Source organism: Spea bombifrons, chromosome 1, assembly GCF_027358695.1.
Source record: "Spea bombifrons isolate aSpeBom1 chromosome 1, aSpeBom1.2.pri, whole genome shotgun sequence".
Classification (NCBI taxonomy): Eukaryota; Metazoa; Chordata; class Amphibia; order Anura; family Pelobatidae; genus Spea; species Spea bombifrons.
Window position 1 is genome coordinate 78,930,701 of NC_071087.1, and position 20,876 is coordinate 78,951,576.

General features: G+C 40.6%; 1 protein-coding gene across 1 annotated transcript in view; it reads left to right on the top strand.

Annotated features, from left to right (window-relative positions):
* The window catches only part of EFNA2 (ephrin A2), a 75,188-nt gene extending 57,910 nt beyond the window's left edge, over positions 1-17,278 (top strand). Inside the window, exons 3-4 of the mRNA XM_053464969.1 lie at positions 7,132-7,197; positions 15,182-17,278. Coding sequence (XP_053320944.1) covers positions 7,132-7,197; positions 15,182-15,300 — 185 coding nt within the window. The 3' untranslated portion in view covers positions 15,301-17,278. The remainder of the gene's footprint in view (positions 1-7,131; positions 7,198-15,181) is intronic.
* The last annotated feature ends 3,598 nt before the right edge of the window (positions 17,279-20,876 follow it).

A 20,876-nucleotide genomic window follows, 5' to 3' on the forward strand; every position in this document is an offset into this window, starting at 1 on the left:
AGAAAGTCTTGAAGTCCCTAAGAGCCCATTAAATCAAAGTGATGAGTAGTCAGATGTTCAAAGAGTCCCAATCACAGCAGTTCTGGATTCACTGCTGCAGCCTTTGCTGAGTTAAATGTTCTTGCTAATGCCAGCCACAGAACGCTCTCTTGTGTTCTTTGCTTGAAGCCGGACACTTATGAATGATGCATATTGCAGGCTCGATAGGAACAATGCCTTTCTGTATGCATCTTTTTGAGTGACCAGTGAAATCTGAAAAAGGTTTGAAGTGAGAGGAGTGTTTCTATTCATTGAAACAGATTTTTGGATTCCATTTATAATGTGGAGAAATTAGCAGAAACGTTCCCTAGTTGTCATGGTGACTGCACCACACTTAGACAACAGTAGAACGTCATCTGTATTGTACTGGAGAGGGAATACTAAATTCTGTAGTTCAGCAATGGGAACCAATACATATATCTGTAAACAAGTATTGGGTATTGGCATGACAATTTCAACAGGAATCAAACTTTTTAGTGTTGTAGACCAAAAATATTTAGTGTTAAAGGGACACTCTAATAATGCATATTAAAATGCTTTGAAAGTACTTTCATATGTATGCACTAAGCTTATAAACAATTAAATGAAAGCACTTCCATTTAAGAGAAGCTGAAGCCCAATGCCCCCTCCGAGTCAAATTTTTGCATTACCTGACTAGCTGCTTGAGGCAACCAATTAGTGGTAGGAAATGTGATTGTAGTAGGGAGAGTTGGCAGGTATGTCTACCTTTTCAAAATCCTGTAGAGCAGCATCAAAGTCTGCCTTCTGACTTACAGATATATCCATTTGTTCGTAAAATATACAGAAATTAGAAAAAATGCAGCACATTAGTCCACAGTATATAGTAGAAAATCTCCGAGATCACAGTGATAAATACAAGTAAAATCCCCATAGCTTTGAATAATATTAGGCATGGCTTGTCAGAATAATACATTAGCAAGGTTTTGTTGACCTCTTCTTCAGAAAAAGGATTAGTATGGAGTCCACAGCAGAATGCATGAATCCGTGACCATCATATCAGTATGAAATGTGTTGTGTCAGAAACAACATCTTTGGGTCACAGCATTTACCATATTTGTTTGAATATAAGGCCACTCACCATACGTTGGACCTTAATGAAAGGAAAGGAAAACAATAATTAAATGAGACCCTATTGTTTTAGAAATGTAGAAACATAGAATTTGACAGCAGATATGAACCATTCAGCCCATGTAGCCCACCCGTCTTTTCATGGTGTAAAGACTATCACATCCATGTTTTTATATTTTATTATTATTTTTATTTATTATTATTGGGGGGAGGTAGAATTTTTGCTCTTAGTAAAACCCAGACTTACATGCAACGAAATATGGTAGTTTTCAAATTTGCTCTCCTTAGTCTGTAACTTTGATAGCACTCAGAAATTTCTTGGCCAGGGTACATCCACATGAAGAAACAAACAGCAATGAGGGTTCTGCAAAAACCCAACCCCCCCCAAACACACACACACACACACACATTCATAGGTTTGACATGTATTAAGAAAGCTATGGGCCAATACTGGAACGTGTTCTTTCCAAAAATTTTTAGCCATCAACACTATGGTTTGCTTTAAAGAGGCGGTATTAGGGTGACCACATTTTATTTCTGCCATTCAGGGACACACTATGAAGCACATGAGATCACACACACAGGTGTGTGTGTATATATATATATATACATATATATAATATGTACTTATTTTGAAGTAAAGACTATGATTGAAATATAATTTCAAAATAGCAGCTGAACTGGCAGTTTCTTTAAGATTAGTCCCTGCTGCCGATATATGTTAATATTAGACCCTGCTGCCGATTATATATATATATATATATATATATATATAAATATAAGTCCCTGCTGCCAATATATATATAAATATTAGACCCTGCTGATAATATATAATAATATTAGCCCCTGGTGTCAATATATATAAATATTAGCCCCTGCTGCCAATATATATAAATATTAGACCCTGCTGCCAATACATTTTATACTGAAAAAATTGGACCCTACGTAAACATTTTCTTGGGCCACGCTCCTTAGCATGCAATCACCCCCTACACTCCCAAACAAGAAAATAGGTATAGATCAAATAAACAACACATAAAACAGCACTTGCATGTATAGATCAACTAAATAAGACATACAAACCTTATATTTGTAGATATACATAAATAATGTATGGAAACATAGCATTGCAGATATAGATCAATTGGAAATCACATACAAACTCAGCATTAAATGTATAGATAAAACACTAAATTACAGGCATAAATCATAGGTTGCACACCCCAAAGCCAGCCCTGGTGTCCACACTGCCCACATAGAACATGATCAGCACCCAGATAACACACATAGGACTTGCCATCCTTGTCCCCAAACAGCCCAGCATGAGTCAATTTTGTCCCATTAACACCCTGCCTGTGCCATCTTGATCCCCATGGCTCAAACACTCTGCTTCTACCATCTTTGCCTTTCCACAAATCAATTATACATCTATGATACACACAAGCACTTTTACAGTTACTCACTAATTCACGCTTTCATTCACATAATTCATTCACACAATCATTTATTCTCTCACTCACACAAATCATTTACACATATTCATTAACGCATTCTCACAAATTCATTAATTATCTCCCTCATTCAGACAATTCATCCACACATTAATTCATGCTCTCCTTGTTTGCAGATAATTCATCCACACATTAATTCATTCTTTCTCTCACTCATTCAGACAATTCATTCACACATTAATTAATTATTTCTCTCACTCATTCAATTATGAATTCTCACTATCTACTCCCTTTCCCTCTCTTCTAACTTTCTATCCCCTCTCCCTCCCTTCTCACTTTCTACCTCCTCTCCCTCCCTTCTCACTTTCTACCCCCTCTCCCTCCCTTCTCACTTTCTACCCCCTTTCCCTCCCTTTTCACTTTCTACCCCCTCTCCCTCCCTTCTCACTTTCAACCCCCTCTCCCTCCCTTTTCACTATCTACCCCCTCTCACTTCTCACTATCTACCCCCTCTCCTCCCCTTCTCCCTGTCTACCCCCTCTCCTCCCCTTCTTATTATCTACCCTCTCCCCCTTTGTAGTTCACTTACCTTCCAGAAGTCCTGCGGTGGGAGTGCAAGGCCTCTGTTTCCCTGCTCTGCTGCGGTGCGCGCAGCTTCACTGCTGAGCACCAGAATATGACGTTATATTCCGGCACTCAGCATGAAATGCCGGCACCGCAACCGAGCTAGAGGCCTCGCGGAGGAGACTAAGGGGCTCTGAGTGGTTGCTGAAAACTTCATGAGCGACCGCTCGGTGCCCCTCTCTTTCCTCTGCATAAAAAAAAGACGGCGTCTCAATTTAGGGACAATGCATTGTCCTGGATTGAGGCTGCCCGGGCATGGGACATGTAGTCACCCTAGGTGGTATGGAACATTATTTTTGTGTTTTGATTCTTCTGTTACACTTTTTATTTTATTTCCTGCTTTCCAAATATTTTTTGCTGAAAAAAACAGAACATAGTACTACATCTTCCTACCTCTACTATGTTCTTCGTTGCAAAATGGTTAAAACTGTTATTTCTCCAGGGGTAGTTTATGGCTCCAAAAATGTAGAAGTGTGCAGCCAGGCAGGATCATGATAATGTGCAAGGAACATAGTCATTGTACTCAGCTCTCCGGTCACTGTCCTTGCGTACTCCGTTCAGAAGGACGCAAAATGCTGGGTACAGCATGCTGAGGAAACTGTGTCGGCAAGATCCATTGATCAGCGGACACTGGAAGGCATTATTGCCCAATACCCCATTGCTTTGGCTGTAGAGGGCTGCCACTTCCCTAGACCTGACAGCCTAGGTCTGAATACATTAATATCACCAGGGTTAGAAGTAGCACCTGGCATTCAGGAAATATGCTTTGTTGTTCTGTTTAGGAACTGTAGAGTAAAATAGTGCCAATGTTATGGTGCATAGGAATGGTTGATACAATAGCAGTTAACTGATGGAAGCTAGATGTAATCAGTATGACAAAAATGGCATAATTGCTTTAAAAGCATACCAGCTATAATTCACATTATAAAAATATAAAAAGTATAAAAAACATAACAGAACAGGAAGAGGTGATCTTTATTGATACAGCTATGAGATTTGAAGGTTCATTTTTTAACCTTAATGTATCTGTCTATTCAAACATCTAAAAAACTGAGGCCATTTTTAAGGGTTTTTAGCATGCTAGGTGAGCAATGTTCAACTCATGGTGGCGCCCCCTACCAGTTCACCCTTCTTGGCAATCTCATTTGCCTTTATGGTAAACTATAATCATTTTAAAGAATTAGGCAACTTGATAAATGTGGAGTCACTCTCTAACACGTGGTAACAGTTTCTATTCTTAGACATTGCATCCCCTTGTAATCATGGTCTGGCATATACAGTCATGTAATATGTAATATTTGATAAATAAAAGATGGTAATGATAGTAATATGTGCAGGTCTTCCCGAGATTTCAGTTTGCATGTGCCACCAGGAAAGTTTATTATTACTCAGAACCACTGCTGCTACAAGTCCACAGGGGAGGCTTTTATAAAGTACAAACCCCTCCTGCTTACGCATTTCAATAATTGTCACTAATTACACAGCAATGACAAGGTGAAATTTGTGTAAATTAGACCATTGAATACTAATTTGTTATTAGCACAGCAGCTACTTAAGTAATTTGATTGCTGCACAATCACAAGAGACAAACTAGCCAAATTGTAGCAATTTCTTCTGTGTCACATGGAAGGTACAAGAACAGCACATACAAATTACACACCCACGAAATGTTAGTCTGAGCTGTGGATCAACTTTTGGGTGCTTCTGAACACTGAAACTCATACTATGATTCTTAATAGCTGGCACCTATCTTGGTTTGAACTTTCTTTGTTTGCCTATATTTACTGTCTGGTTGAGCACAACTCAGAACAAGAAAAAATATTAACAAAGTGGCAGCGGAACAAAGTAAGGTTAAGTAATGAGAAAAATACCTGCAAAAAAGGCTCATTTTACAAATATTCTGCATCTCTAGGGATGCTTCGATATAACTGAAATCTGCTTTTGTTTTGGGAATAGATTGTACTACTTGAAAGTTGATGGAGAGGAGAATAAATTCCCTTGGATATGATCCAAGCGAGTGTCTCTCTATCTGGCAGCAGTGAGCAGTGCTTGGAATTGTCCATGTTGGCCTGACAGCTAACAGAGAAGATAATCTATTGCTAAATGAGGAGTTTCAGCAGCCCTTAGAGACTTATTGGAATTGATGTGACATTAAATTAATTGTAAGGAAGAAAGTTTTAAAATAAATGCCAATTTCTGCAATACTACTTTAGCAAATATAATTTTTATAAGATATTAACGTGCCAAATCTGTCCTACAATGCATCTGCTCTGATGAACCTCACAGGCAGGCACTAGGTTTTTGGGGATGGTGGATGGTAGTTAGACTGGGTCTTTTCAGCACTAATACCAGTCTGCCCATAAAGTAAAATTGCATACAATATATTGTAGATGATTACACAAAGATATGGAGCCATTACAACTCTTTCTTGTACTAAACAGAAATGTTAAATGTAGTAGGGCTGTAAGGATATATCATATTTAAAACTTCTACATAGAGGCGTGTACATAATGTGCAAAACATATAACCGTATGCATACAAAAGGTATTGATTGTATAAGGCATCCTGGATTCCTACTTCAGTTCTGAAGGCTTGACTTAGAAGGATGTTCATTTACATTACATGACAAAGTGCGGCAGATTTTGGCAAAAGCCTGCTCTATATAGATTTTCGTGTAATCTACATTTGAAATCATTAAATTGCTCGTGTTTTAAAAGTATCTTTTTCAGAAAGAATGGTGACAGTTAAAAACTGAAATTCTCTATAGGCTTAGCTTTTTTCTTACTTAAACTGTTGATTATTCAAGGGATGATTGTCATATTGATTGTCAATTTTAAGGTTTGTTTTAATTAATAAAACAACACCAACACCAACTGATAAAGTTGTTAAAGAAGCACCCCATTCCTGTTTCATGTTTAATACCTGTTGGAGTACATTTTGCATGGACTCATTGGAATCTTACTGCATGCAAATCAGATGGTGCAGTGATTCTTATTATAGTTATTGGAGTCTCATTGAACACCTCCCCTGTTGCCTGTAAGGAAAGCAAGGTGCATTTGTGCGTACACTTTTATCACATTAACAGTAGCACTTCCATTCGACTCCATGGTAGCTGTGGTCCTCTGAACTCAACAGAAGTAGAGCAACCAATCGTACTGTATGTATGCTGTGTGGACACTGATGTGTTTCGCTAGCATTCATGTGACTTGCTGCTGCTTCCCATAGTAAAACTACTAGATGAAGCCCTGGCTAATTAATGGCAAAAAAGCAAAGTTAAGACCCTAGGATAAGGAAACCTCTCTGTAAGTAAACACTGCACCAAAAAATAAATTCCTACACACAGATTGTTAGAACCCTAATTTGTATAAGTAATTGATTTTTAAGGAGCCGCAGACCCATGGAACCTTAGGTCCCTACCTCCTCAAGTAAGCTGCTTTGTGCACTAACAAAGTGATCAGTAAGGGAGATGTCTCCTAGCTGTAATAAAATAATCCCCAATTATTATTGCAGCTAGATGTCCATAAAGAAATGCCTTACAAACCTAAGGCAGTGAAAGTAAACTACTTTCTCTGGGTAGATAAAGAATGGCTGCTTCTCACAGTGATACGGGAGAGTAACTGAGAAGGTGCAAGAAGTGGTTTCTGCTTACGATTCCTGGTTTCAGCAGAGGCAGTCAGAGGTGGAATATTTTAACACCAATAACTAAAGAATGGATTGGAGTCCTTGCCAAATAGGATAAGACTGGTTTTTCATATGTATTTTACGGCTTTCGCCTCTTTGTCTTGATTGACTATGTTTGTATTTTTCCGGTTGTGTCGCAAATTTATCTTTTTCCAAACCAAGGTTAAAACATGGTAACAATTTTAATGTTATTTAAGTGGCAGGTGTATTTTTCATATAGTGTCTAATTCAGATTTTTCTTTTCCAGCATCCACCCCTCCAAATATGGTGGATAAGCCCTGCCTCAGGCTGAAAGTTTACGTTCGTCCAACAAGTAAGTGCTATTTCTCATTATTTGCACACATCATTACTACTGTTTTTAACAGATTCTTTTACTACCCCCAAAAAACCCAAAGCAGTTAAGTTATAATTTAGCAAAATTAAATCTTAACTTTTAATTGATCAATTCAAATTAATACACTTTCAATTAGGGGTGTCCCATACAGGAACCAAATCAATTAAAAAGGGGGACATTAATTGTAAGTACCATTGTTTCAAGCTGTACACTTATTGACAATATTAATTCGGTACTATGTGTAAACTGTGCCACATTATTAATGTTACAAAAATGTTCAACAAAAATTCCTACAGTATACTATATCAAACAGGGGAGGGCTGGCAGCCTAAGCCTGGGGGTCAAGCCAAGTCAAGTGGCCCATTGTGCCACCAAAGCGGCTGCGAGCGACATTGAAAGCAGCCGTCGCGCGGCAGTCACTCCAGCGGCGCCCAATGGCCGTGCCTCAGCTCTTCATCCAACCCCTTTTAAGATGGCGCGCATCATTTCTGGAGGTGTGCTGGCGTGGTGGCACCCCTCAGATGAGCGGCACCCGGGGAGGACCGCCCAACCCCCCACTGCCTGCCGTCCAGCCGACCCACCCCTGATATCAAACAACAAAGAAATAACGAATAAAGAATAATCAATGATGCTGAAAAACAATCCCTGAATAGCCCACCTTAAAAAGGGATATTTGGTGAATGATAAGTGGGCTTACAAAGTCAAATTGCCAATAGTAAAACCGGTTAAGCTATCGGTGAGCTGCAGACAGTTCACTCCCTCTCACTGAAAAGTACTCAATATGCCAGCTGTACAAAGTGTAACTAGTTAAAAGAATGAAGAAAGGACCTGATGTGTGTTTCAGTGGCATAATAGTCAGTGGGATCCCCTGGTAATTACCGAATTTGCCAATTCTGAAAACATTGCACGTCTGAAAACAAGCAGGCAGTTGCTTTTTCAGTATCTCATACTCTCACTCATTATCACGCCTTCTCACACTGTCTCCCATTCCCTCTTAATGTCTCCCTGCCTTCAACACTGATCCCTTCCGTTCCCTGTCTCCTTTTCTACAGCTTCGCCTCTTCTCTTGCCTTTTCTCGTTCTTCTGTCTTCCCTCTTAATCTGTTTCTCCTCTGTATCAGCTCTGTTACCAGGCCTCCTGGAGCACTTCTGCAGCACACACCCTCTCCCCATTGGAGGAATGAGGGGGGAACATTTTTTCTCTTTCTCCGCTGAGCCATCTGCATTATCCTGGAGAGAGGAGCTGTGGCACACATGACAGGCACAGCCTCTCTCCTCATTCTCCAATCAGGGACAGAGTGTGGACTGAGGCTCCACTGTCACTCACGGTGGTTCAGGCTGTGGATCCTCGCTGCAGTACAAGGAAAGGCGCCCCAAGCGGTGATGGCGAGCAATGCAGGAACAGATGGTATAAGGAGCAGACAATCGGATAGTCGGGGTCACGAGCAGAGATCAGGACTGGCAGCAAACACGGATAGTCGGGGTCACGAGCAGAGGTCAGGGCAGGCAGCAATCAACGGATAGTCAGGTACAAACAGGGTTCAGGTAGAGGCAGGCGGCAAACAACGGGTGGTCAGGTTCAGGCAGAGTTCAGGCAACAAAAAGGCAAATAGATACAGGAACGCTAGTGTAGGCAATAAAGGCTCTATCACAGGCAAGGTATAGCTCTTAACTGAAGGTTTAAATATCCCTCCATCCCTAGATCCTCCTACCCACTTAATTAAGTGGGAGGAGGAAAAAAGATAAAGGGTCCCTTTAAATTCCCTCATGAATATTCATGAGATAACCGTTCGCGCATGCGCGAACGGCTCTCATGACGTCTCGGCGCGCGTCCCGTCTGGATCACTCGATCCACACGGGGGCGCGCGTCCCGCAGCCGGACAGACCTCGCCGCGTTTCCCGCGAGCGGGACGAGCCGGGAGCTGCCTGCGCGAGCTGCGTCTCGGCTCCCCCGCACGAGGACACCGCGGATCCGCTGGCGAGGTAACAGTACCCCCCTGTCTACAAGAGCCATCCTGGCGATCAGAGGCTGGCTTCAGAGGGAATTTTTTATGAAAAGAACGAATCTTGGCTGGAGCATGGACATCCGAGGCAAGAACCCAAGAACTCTCCTCAGGACCGTATCCCTTCCATCTAATAAAATACTGGAGTCTCCCTTGTTTCTTTCTAGAGTCTAGGATTGTCTGTACCTCGTATTCTTCTTCGCCCTGAACCATTACAGGGTCGGGAGTACGAACCGTAGAGGAGTATTGATTTTTAACTACTGGTTTTAATAAAGAAACATGAAATGCGTTATGAATGCGTAGCGTCTTGGGGAGCACAAGCGAATAGGTAACTCTGTTAATCTGTGTCCTAATCTTATATGGGCCAATATATTTAGGCCCAAGGGTTCTGGCAGGTTGTTGGAGATGAAGATACTTTGTGGAAAGCCACACATAGTCCCCGGGATTGAGCATCGGTCCTGTTGAACGATACTTATCGGCTGTTTTCTTTTGCAACCGTTTGGTTTGCTTTAACTGTTCAGAAATAAGTGCCCAATGATCACGCAAGACCTGGAATTGGGCTTCGGCTGCTGGAACCCCCGTGGTACTGGTTTCTTGAGGCCACAATGACGGTTCATAACCATGAACCGCTTTAAACGGAGACATCTGTAGTGACTCGTGAAATGAGCTGTTGTATGACCATTCGGCGAGATACAAAAGCGTTGACCAATCAGACTGGTCCTCTGAAACATACATTCTCAGATATTGTTTAAGAACTTGATTCGTTCTCTCCGCTTGACCATTGGATTGTGGATGGTGGGAGGAAGAGAAATGTAACTCAATCCCCATAAGTCTACACATTGCTCTCCAGAACTTCGAGATAAACTGTGAACCTCTGTCAGAAATAATTATTTGAGGAACCCCGTGAAGTCTTATAATTTCCTTCATGAAGATGTCAGCTAGTGTACTAGCTGACGGAAGCTTAGCGAGAGCGATAAAATGTGCTTGTTTGCTAAACAAATCTACCACTACTAAAATAGTTGTATGTCCACGAGAAGGAGGTAGGTCCGTAACAAAGTCCATGGCTAAGTGCTGCCATGGTCGGTCTGGGACAGGTAACGGGCATAATAACCCCGCTGGTCGAGTATGTGGTATCTTATTATGACCACATACAGTACACGCTTGTACAAAGTCAGAAATGTCACGATTCATAGTAGGCCACCAGAAGTTCCTCTGCAGAAGAAATTTTACGTTCCGAGTTCCCCGATGACCAGCTACTGGAGAAGCATGACCCCAGGACAGAACAGCTTTACGAAAGCGTGGTTGCACATAAAGTCTCCCAGGAGGTGGAATTTGCCCTCGGGGACGGGGCGTCTGAGATTTAGAAATGTGCCACATGAGGGTACTGTGTATGGTGGCAATTATCTTTGTAGGTGGAACAATAGGTTCGACAGAAGTTTCAACATTAGACGCCTCATGCTGTCTAGACAGTGCATCGGCCTTAGTATTCTTTGAACCCGGTCGAAAGGAAATAGAAAAATTAAACCGCGTAAAAAATAATGCCCATCGAGCTTGTCGAGGATTGAGTCGTTTGGCATTTTCGATATACACTAGGTTTTTGTGGTCGGTGAGTATGGTAACGGGAGTTACAGTCCCTTCAAGCAGATGTCGCCATTCTTCCAATGCCAACTTAATGGCCAGCAATTCTCGGTTCCCTATATCGTAATTTTGTTCGGCCGACGAAAAAGTTTTAGAAAAATAGGAACAAGGATGAAGGCGATTAGAAATCTGATCTCGTTGAGATAAAATAGCTCCAGCCCCAGTTTCTGATGCGTCCACTTCCAAGATAAAAGGTAAATCAGGATTGGGGCGTTTTAAGATAGGTGCTGTAGTAAAGGCCAATTTTAGTCTTTCAAAGGCCTTACTTGCTTCAGGGGTCCAAGATTTAGGATTTGCCCCTTTTCTAGTCAGTGCAATGATTGGAGCGATAATCTGAGAGAAATTCCGAATGAAGCGACGATAATAATTGGCGAAGCCTACAAATCGCTGAATACCCTTGATATCCGAAGGCTCCTCCCAGTCTTTGATGGCTGTTAGTTTGTCAGGATCCATCTCTAATTGTCCAGCAGATAGAATGTATCCTAAAAACTTCACCTTGTCACAATGGAACTCGCATTTCTCAACTTTAGCAAATAAAGAATGTTCCCTTAACCTTTGTAATACTTGACAGACGTGTTGCCGATGTTCTTTCAAATTTTTTGAGTAAATCAGAATGTCATCGAGATAGACCATTACATGGGATAGCAACATGTCACGAAAAATATCATTCACGAAACTCTGGAACACTGCCGGGGCATTACATAGCCCAAAAGGCATCACAAGATACTCATAATGTCCATATCTCGTGTTGAAAGCCGTCTTCCATTCATCCCCTTCTTGTATTCTAATCAGGTTATAGGCCCCCCGTAGATCAAGCTTGGTAAAGATAGTAGCGTCTTTCAGTTGATCATAAAGTTCAGTTATGAGGGGTAGCGGGTATTTGTTTTTGATGGTTATTTTATTCAGACCCCTATAATCAATGCATGGACGCAAAGAACCGTCTTTTTTGGCAATGAAAAAGAAGCCAGCTCCTGCCGGAGACGCAGAAGGTCTGAGGAAACCTTTCTTTAAACTCTCTTCTATATACTGGGCCAAGGCTTGATTTTCAGGTTGGGACAATGGATATGTGTGCCCTTTAGGTGGGTTGGTGCCGGGTAACAATTTTATTGTACAATCGTATGCCCGATGGGGAGGTAAGGTTTCTGCTTTTCTTTTAGAAAACACCTCCAAATACTCCCAATATTGAGGAGGTACCAGATGACGAGGATCCTGAGCCGGTACTTCGAGCATTAAACTCAACTTGGTAGAAGGGCTGCAACAGTTCTTTAAACATTCTTTACTCCAAGCCAGAATCTGTCCCTCTCTCCAGTCTATGCTGGGATTATGTTGTCGGAGCCATGACATTCCTAGAATGACCGGGATATGAGGACTGGATAGTACATTAAATTGTATTTCTTCCGAATGAAGTATTCCGATGACTGCACCAATAACCTCAGTTTGAAAGGACACGATCCCAGTTCCCAGAGGCGAACCATCTAATGCGGCAATTGAGGTCTTCTGGGTCCTAGGTTGTAAAGGAATTCTGTGTTCCAAGGCCCAAGATTTGTCAATAAAATTTTCAGCCGCCCCAGAATCAATGAAAGCTTGAGTGGCCACTTGGTGGCCTGTCCACTGCAGCTGGATGGGAACCAAAAGTCTCTGCGACTGAGGAGGTGTAGCGACAGTAGTACTTAGTGAAGCACCTCCAACCTCCACTAAGTTCTGGCGTTTCCCGGTTTCCTAGGGCAAGCATAAATCAAGTGTCCTTTTTGACCACAATATAAGCATAGTCCCAAAGTTCTGCGGCGTTGCTTCTCTTCAGCAGATAGATGGAGCACCGGACCTATTTCCATAGGTTCAGCAACGGCAGCAGCAGGTTCAACAGGTGCAGGAGCGGCATGTTGTGTCCAAGGCCTTAATTGATGAGGCCTTCTATCGCGTTCTCGGTCGCGTTCGAACTTCCTTTCCTGACCTCTGGCTTCTAGACGTAAACACAGGGTGATCAAATTTTCTAGGTCATGAGGTATGTCACGGTAGGTGAGAGCATCTTTAATGGGTCCATTCAAACCCCTGCGAAAGGCTGCTTTCAGCGCACTGACATTCCAGTCTGTCTCGTACGCTAATGTGCGGAATTCAACGGCGTATTGAGCCACAGACCTTCTTCCCTGTTGGACTTCCATCAAATTGGATTCTGCTGCTTCTCGCCTCCCAGGAGCATCAAAGACAGCACGAAACGATGTAATAAAGACGTCTGCATCTTCCAAAATAGGCGAGTTCTGCTCTAGCAGTGGTGATGCCCACGCCAACGCTTCTCCTTTTAATAAGTTTATAATAAAAGTCACTCGGTTGCAATGAGAGGAGAAGGTTTGAGGATGGGCCCGGAAGTGTAATGCACACTGATTCAGGAAGCCGCGGCACTCTTGAGGATCACCAGAAAACTTGTCCGGTAGTGGCATCTTAGGTGCTTTAGCCGGAGTGCTTTGCCCCGGCACAGGAGGTGAAGAATCCGAGGATGCCCCTTGCTGCATAGTTGGGGACAGATTCGTAGCCATCGATCTTAGCAGGTCTGCCACGTCGTCCAATTTCCGCTCCAAGGATTGGAGTTGGGAATCGTGAGCAGCAAGAACTTGATCCTGTCTGTCTTGTCTGTTGGACATCCTTGCCAAGTCTGCGGGATCCATGGTAAGGCCTGTGATACTGTCACTCACGGTGGTTCAGGCTGTGGATCCTCGCTGCAGTACAAGGAAAGGCGCCCCAAGCGGTGATGGCGAGCAATGCAGGAACAGATGGTATAAGGAGCAGACAATCGGATAGTCGGGGTCACGAGCAGAGATCAGGACTGGCAGCAAACACGGATAGTCGGGGTCACGAGCAGAGGTCAGGGCAGGCAGCAATCAACGGATAGTCAGGTACAAACAGGGTTCAGGTAGAGGCAGGCGGCAAACAACGGGTGGTCAGGTTCAGGCAGAGTTCAGGCAACAAAAAGGCAAATAGATACAGGAACGCTAGTGTAGGCAATAAAGGCTCTATCACAGGCAAGGTATAGCTCTCAACTGAAGGTTTAAATATCCCTCCATCCCTAGATCCTCCTACCCACTTAATTAAGTGGGAGGAGGAAAAAAGATAAAGGGTCCCTTTAAATTCCCTCATGAATATTCATGAGATAACCGTTCGCGCATGCGCGAACGGCTCTCATGACGTCTCGGCGCGCGTCCCGTCTGGATCACTCGATCCACACGGGGGCGCGCGTCCCGCAGCCGGACAGACCTCGCCGCGTTTCCCGCGAGCGGGACGAGCCGGGAGCTGCCTGCGCGAGCTGCGTCTCGGCTCCCCCGCACGAGGACACTGCGGATCCGCTGGCGAGGTAACATCCACTGGGAGAGAGAGACTGAATGAGATAGTGAGAGTATGAGAAAGGATGAGAGAATGTTAGAGAGCATGCGTGACCAAAATGTTTCTTTCTAAACTGAAAGGGGAGGGAACAAAATTTGTTGGTTTAAAAATGAACGGACCAAAAATGAAACAAAAAATGTGTCCGAATTGTTTTTGGTACATTTGCACAAGTGTGTTATCTGTTAAAAATCTTGTTATTGAGCTTGGAACAATTGTAATTTTCCCTTTTTTAATTTTTTTTTTTTTCCTGTATGGAATTTCCCTGGTTGGAAGTTTATTATTTTGAATTGATAATTATTACTCTGTTTTTAATAATGATATACAAGCAGCAAAATAGGCAGTATTTCTTCTGAAAGGGTAATAACCTTATGTGCATAAGTGGATGAAATGTGGACATTTTACGTATTTGTTGATCAGAAAATGTTGCTTAAAATTTGTATAGCTGGTGGTAGTTGCCAAGAGCAATAATGTAAATTAATTTGTGAATAGTTAATAAAAAAAAGTATACCATCAGATTTTATGCAGACAAAAGCCAACATGTAGTGCTCTCCATTCTCTGTGGATGTTGTCATGAGATTTAGGATTGACATGGGATTAAAAGCGGGGTTGGGGATTAATAATATTAGCCCACTGGTCATGTGATGCATTTTCTTGTTACTTAATGCAAGCCCACTTAGACTATGTGTAGCTTTACCTCCATCGTCAGAGATGTGACCCATAAAGGTGCTTAAATACCTATGCATTTTAAGCATTTTCACCCCAACGTCAGGTGTCCAAGTGGCCAAGACAGCAGCCACGCATTAGGATCTGTGCAACAGAGTTTAGTGGACAAATCAACAAATACTTTGAAGAGTGAAATAAATAAAAATTATTAGTAATGTATGTAGATAAAATGAGTGATTTATTCATGTTTAACACTCTTGGTTGACCTTTTTGTTTTTTTGCCATAGATGATTCTCTTTATGAGTCTCCGGAGCCTATCTTCACCAGCAATAATTCGGGCCTAAGCCTCAGGGTTCCTCACTCCAGCCTTGGTTTCCTTCTGTTTTGGACTATTATCATCTTGTAGCTGTTTGATAGCTAGAAGACAGGAGGGTGAAAACAGGAGTGAGGAAGGGACTCCCTGACACCAGGAAATGGAAGGCTTGATTTCAGCACACAGGATTCATCCAGTGATCTCATCGCATAACCTGGGATACTATGAACAATCTGCATTTACCAAGATACTTAAGTGAGGGGATTAAACATATGCTTATTAAATCTGGACGAGTGTGCTGAGGTTTGGAGCTTCCAAGCTTTTTACATTTACAGACCAAATGTATAGTCTTTTTATTTTGTATTCTTAGTATGTTTTCTGCATTGGCACCAGTAGATATGATATAATTGTAAAGGTTTTTCCAACATCTAAAATGGGTTTCCGGATCATTCGGGCTGTTTACATCTGACAGTTTCTCCCATTCTCTTGTAATTTTCCAGCCCACGTCCTTTCCAACCATTTCAGATTTGTCATGTGAAATATTTTGATGGTGTGTGACCTGCAAAGATGGAGGGACCAAGATCAGTGTTTGTGCCCCTTAGTTCCATAGTTACAGCAGACAGCCCAGATACTGATTGTTTGTCTTTTTTAATGGATTTCTAGAGCTTCAGCTGTTCACACAAGAAAATCACACATCTTAACACACCTAGAATCCTCACTGTCTTTACCTTTTGTAGCCAATCTGTGTTATATCTTTGTGTTTTTTTTTATGGCAGAACAACCTAAACAGCTAGTATTAATTGCTTTTCCTTTACTGGTTGAGTGTATCAAGTTATTAATCGATAAATATACCATGTTATTAATCCACAGTTTGACATAATGCTTCAAGCCCCTTGCCAGTGAATATTTGCTCTTAGGGTGGCCATTAAAATGCCGGCAAGTTGATATGAGTATTGTTGATATATGAAGAGTTACCAAAGTAATATTTGGGACCAATGCATACTGAAATTTTTTTATATATATATATATATATATATATATATATATATATATATCGGTGGAAAAACTCCTACCAACTATAAGATTGAAGGAAATGTACATTTTGTAGCCCCATCACATTATGAAGACATCAACCCATTATCCAATGCAAATTTCCAGTTTTGGAAGATATAACTGAAACTATTTTTAACCCCACCCCAGGGCAAAGTACATATACTTTATGCTGTACAAACCTAGACCAACATTTTTAGGGAACTGGTCCTTTGTAACACACAGTTTGTTATTATAGCAATATTATTCTATAATATAAAATGGGTATTAGAGACTTTCATTTCACAGTACTGGCCCATTGTGCCAGGTGTGTTCCGTACTTGATTAATTCATTTTCCGTTAGATGTGAGTCTGAATCGTTGTACAGTAGTGGTGAGTGTGGAGAATACTGTGTGTGAGCCAATTTGCCCATAGATCCTAACTTTGAAAAAAAGGGCGAAATGCTGAATCGTGAAGGTTCATACAGAAGATGTTATAGGCTTTAACTCCAGTTTCTTAAGGCATGATCCAAAAGAAGAGAAATCTCAAATGGTGCTGATAAAATAATGACCATGAAAAAACTTAAAAGGTAATCAGAAAGTAGGAACTGGATACATTTTCTCAACCTGCAACAGTTGTGTAGTCGGTAAGTTTTAACTGTAAATTGTCCACCTCCTGTCCAAGGTGGTCCAGACTTTTGCTCTTTGTGCTGGTTTGTCTTACCTGGTCAATACGCTCTGTCACATTTTCAATATATAAAGAAAAAAAAAAACTAGTGTTGTTTCTCAAGTTCCTACAATCCAGTGGCAAATAATGATTTCAATGATGTCAGTTTTATTCTCCTTTTGTGGTTATCCTATCCCATTGCTGAATATCTGTCTGCCTGCAATAGGGGCGAGTCCCAGATATTTCATCCATGTGTGTAAATAAAGCCAGCAGGTAAACTGTGATTTTCTATGTATTGCTGACAATGAATTTTATGGAACTTGTATGATTTATAGACTAGGAAGCAAAAAATTGCAATAAAATACATTTTATCCATTGTTGTATTCACCTTTGTTTTGTTGTATAAAAATAGTATAAATATATATATATATATATATATATATATATATATATATATATATTCCTAAAACAGAAATAAACATAGTACTTTGCTCATCATGTTAATTACATCCACTCAGTATTAATTAATTAATTAATTAATAAGGCAGTCTTATGGTGTGTTCTAATTTTAAAAAGCTTAAAGTTGTATTCCACGATATATTGTTTAGAGGTACTACCGTATATTGTAAGTAAGGTACTATTTTTAATTTTTGTTTTTCTTGAAACACATGGGAAGTGTGTATAAAAAAGTGATACTGGCGTTTATTTTTAAGAGCTTTTATCACTATAGCAACCAAAGGACAGTGGCTGCTGATTGGACTTCGCACCCGTCATTTTATCCTTGCTAGTTGCTTTATTCATGTATGTTTATTGAAAGAGAATGAGAGATACTTTATTAAATTTGTTTCACAGAATAACAAATTACATAGGTTATTTGCTGGACTCTTATGAAAATAGCTGCTAGTGAAAACATTTGTCTTTACAATAGCTTACACATGCTGAAAAACCAAAAATACACTTTTTAGCCCACAATTTTGGCACAGAAAAGGCCTGGTGTAGTGTTTTTACACTATACAATATTTAGAGCACTATAGATAGAATTGCTGTCTATGTTATCTGGTTTCTGGTATCTCACATCAGTTAGTCCTTTGTGGCATATAGGATATTAGTTATTAGTATATTGGTTATAGTTAAGCTGAAAGTCTGTGTAAGTTCCATTTACAGGCTGTAATATTTACCTTGATGACCTTGAGACCTTTTAGACCTAGCCAATGGTCAGCCCTTCCATTACTTTACGTCATTGCATTTGTGTTGACGTGTTTCTGAACTTTCACTTATTTGACTACAAGTCTTGTATTAATTACCAAGTAGCTGTTTTTGTTAAATATTAGTATGTGTATTACTCTTTGTAGAATTGCTAATAGTTCATGTATTTGTCTTCCTGATATAGTTTGTTACTTACCTATATTCTCTCCACTTTTTTAACTATGTTTAGTCTAGTTCCAATATATATATATATATATATATATATATATATATATATATATATATAAAGAGCAATTGTGCTAAATGCAGAGCTGTCAGCAAAAGCACGGGAGGTCAGCTAGAAGAGACAGCATTTGTCGGTTTACCCCTGCATTGCACAAAGCCGAGTTCTTTAGTGGTATTTTCATTTTTTCTATGCAGTGACACATATGATTGTATGGGGAAGGCTATTTGGGAAGCAGTTGTACCATAGCTGCAGAGCCATCTCTAGGTTCAAACAAGACTGGGAATTGAGCCCATTCAACAGAATGCTAATAACTCCAATGATACACAGACATACAATATGCCGTATTAATGAATACACTATTACTAGCCATAAGCTTTCTTCTCTACCTGGCAGTATTCTCCCATATTCTCGATAACACGTTACTCTTCCTGGCCACTAGCCAGAAGACCCAAAGCCAAGTCTTCATCATAATCTTCTGACAAGGTTTGGACCTCTCTGTGTACTGGTCTTCAAGGCCATGAAATCTTAGTGACAATACCAACCTGTGGAATGGGAATAGATTGAAACATATCCAGCTAGCTCCACATGCTGATCCTATTTGACCAACACTGGTCAATGTAGACACACATTGCTTGTTTGTTTGTTTTTTTTTTTTCATTCGTGAAAACAGTACTGTATTCATTGGAATACATACAATTTAATAAAGTCTTAACTAAAAAGTTAAACAAATACAAACATGAACTTCACAGAACTGTTGGTCTGCATCACCATTTCTAGATAGACAAAGTGAGATAAGCCATATTATTATATTATTAGCTGAATCTGTTGGATATACAATAGTACTTAATATGGTAGCATCTCACAGCATAATTTGTGACAAAAATATTTGCACATGGTAAAATTTACTTCATTGTGTGACACAGATACAAGATTCAGTTTCAAAATTCTGTAAATGCATGGACATGTATTCCATGTATACCATCCAGATCTTACCTTTAATGCATACCATTGCATTTGTTCATGTTAAACCTTGTACACATGTTTTGTGCACTGTTTCATTCTTCATATTTAGTCAAACTTTAACCAGTTTGTATATAAAATACAAGGCAATACATACAAGAAATATAATATGGGGCTGTATATAATTAAATTATGTATTCAGCATGACACAGAGGGTACATCTAAACATATTTATTATGGAAACAAAGGCTTTTAGAGGCAATCTTATTAATCAATTTAAATTCCTCCGTTAGGAATCATTCTGCAGGTTAAGCAAATGGCAGGAGGCCACTTTTTCAGATTAAGATTAGTCTTTTGAGTAACAGCAAGGGGACAAGAAATGTGCCACCTAGGGAGGTTATGACTGCTGATAATGTGGGTGCTTTTCACTGAGGATTAGATATTCTTTCAGCAAAGGAGATAATATAAGTAAAAGGACTGATAAAGTTTAATCCTGGGATGATAATAACTACCAGTATAATCAGAGATTGTTATGATTCAAACCAAAGTAATTTTAACTCCATATAAATGTAATTATATACACCAATAATATGCTGCTAAAAACAGACACGCCACAAAATTGTTGAGGTGTAAAGGAATTGTTGAGGTGTAAAGGATTAAGTAGTACCAAATTAATATAAGGGGTTTCAATCAGAGCCGGCCTTAAGTGTTCTGGCGCCCTGTGCGGACTACTCCTCTGGCGCCCCCCCATCCCCTCTGCCCCTTCTCACTATCTACCACCTCTGCCCCTTCTCACTGCCTTCCCCCCTCTGGCCCTTCTCACTATGTACCCCCCCTGCCCCTTCTCACTATCTACCCCCTCTCCCTATCCTTACTTACCTTGTTGCCGGAGTCCTGCGGTGGGAGCGTCCGTCTTCCCGTTCTGCCGCAACGGAATCATGGAGAGTGAGGGGCGCCAAGCGGTTGCTGAAAACTTCAACTTCAAGCTCGGCACCCCTGCCCGGGATTTAAATTAAAACATCGGGTTTTTTTAACTTTATTTAACATCCTCCATGTTAAATAAAGTTAAAAAAAACTTTAACATGGAGGATGTTAAATAAAGTAAAAAAAAATAAAAAATCCCCGATTCTTTAATTTAAGAGCCGAACAGGCGCCCCTGTTCCCATGGCGCCCTGTGCAGCCGCATAGGTCGCACATCCCTAGGCCGGCCCTGGTTTCAATGAAGGAAGCTTATGTAGGTGATTGTCAGTTCATCCAGATCCCATCATTTAAGTTTGTTTTCTGGAGACCCAGTAATTAAATGCTATATGCATTCATAAGGGCATATTCAGAGACCATTATTATAAAATTATGAATCAGCACTTCTGGGAATAAAATATACACAGAAATGAATGTACATAAAGGATTTTGCAGTCGCAAATGGGGATACAATGTTTTTTTGTACTAAATACATAAATGGAGAGTACATTAATGCGTACATTTCAGCCGTTCATAATACTGTTTCGTAATTGTGCCCTATTATGTACCGTATATTTACCTGGGGATATTTTATTCTGTGAAAGAGTGAGGGGGTTTACAGTAT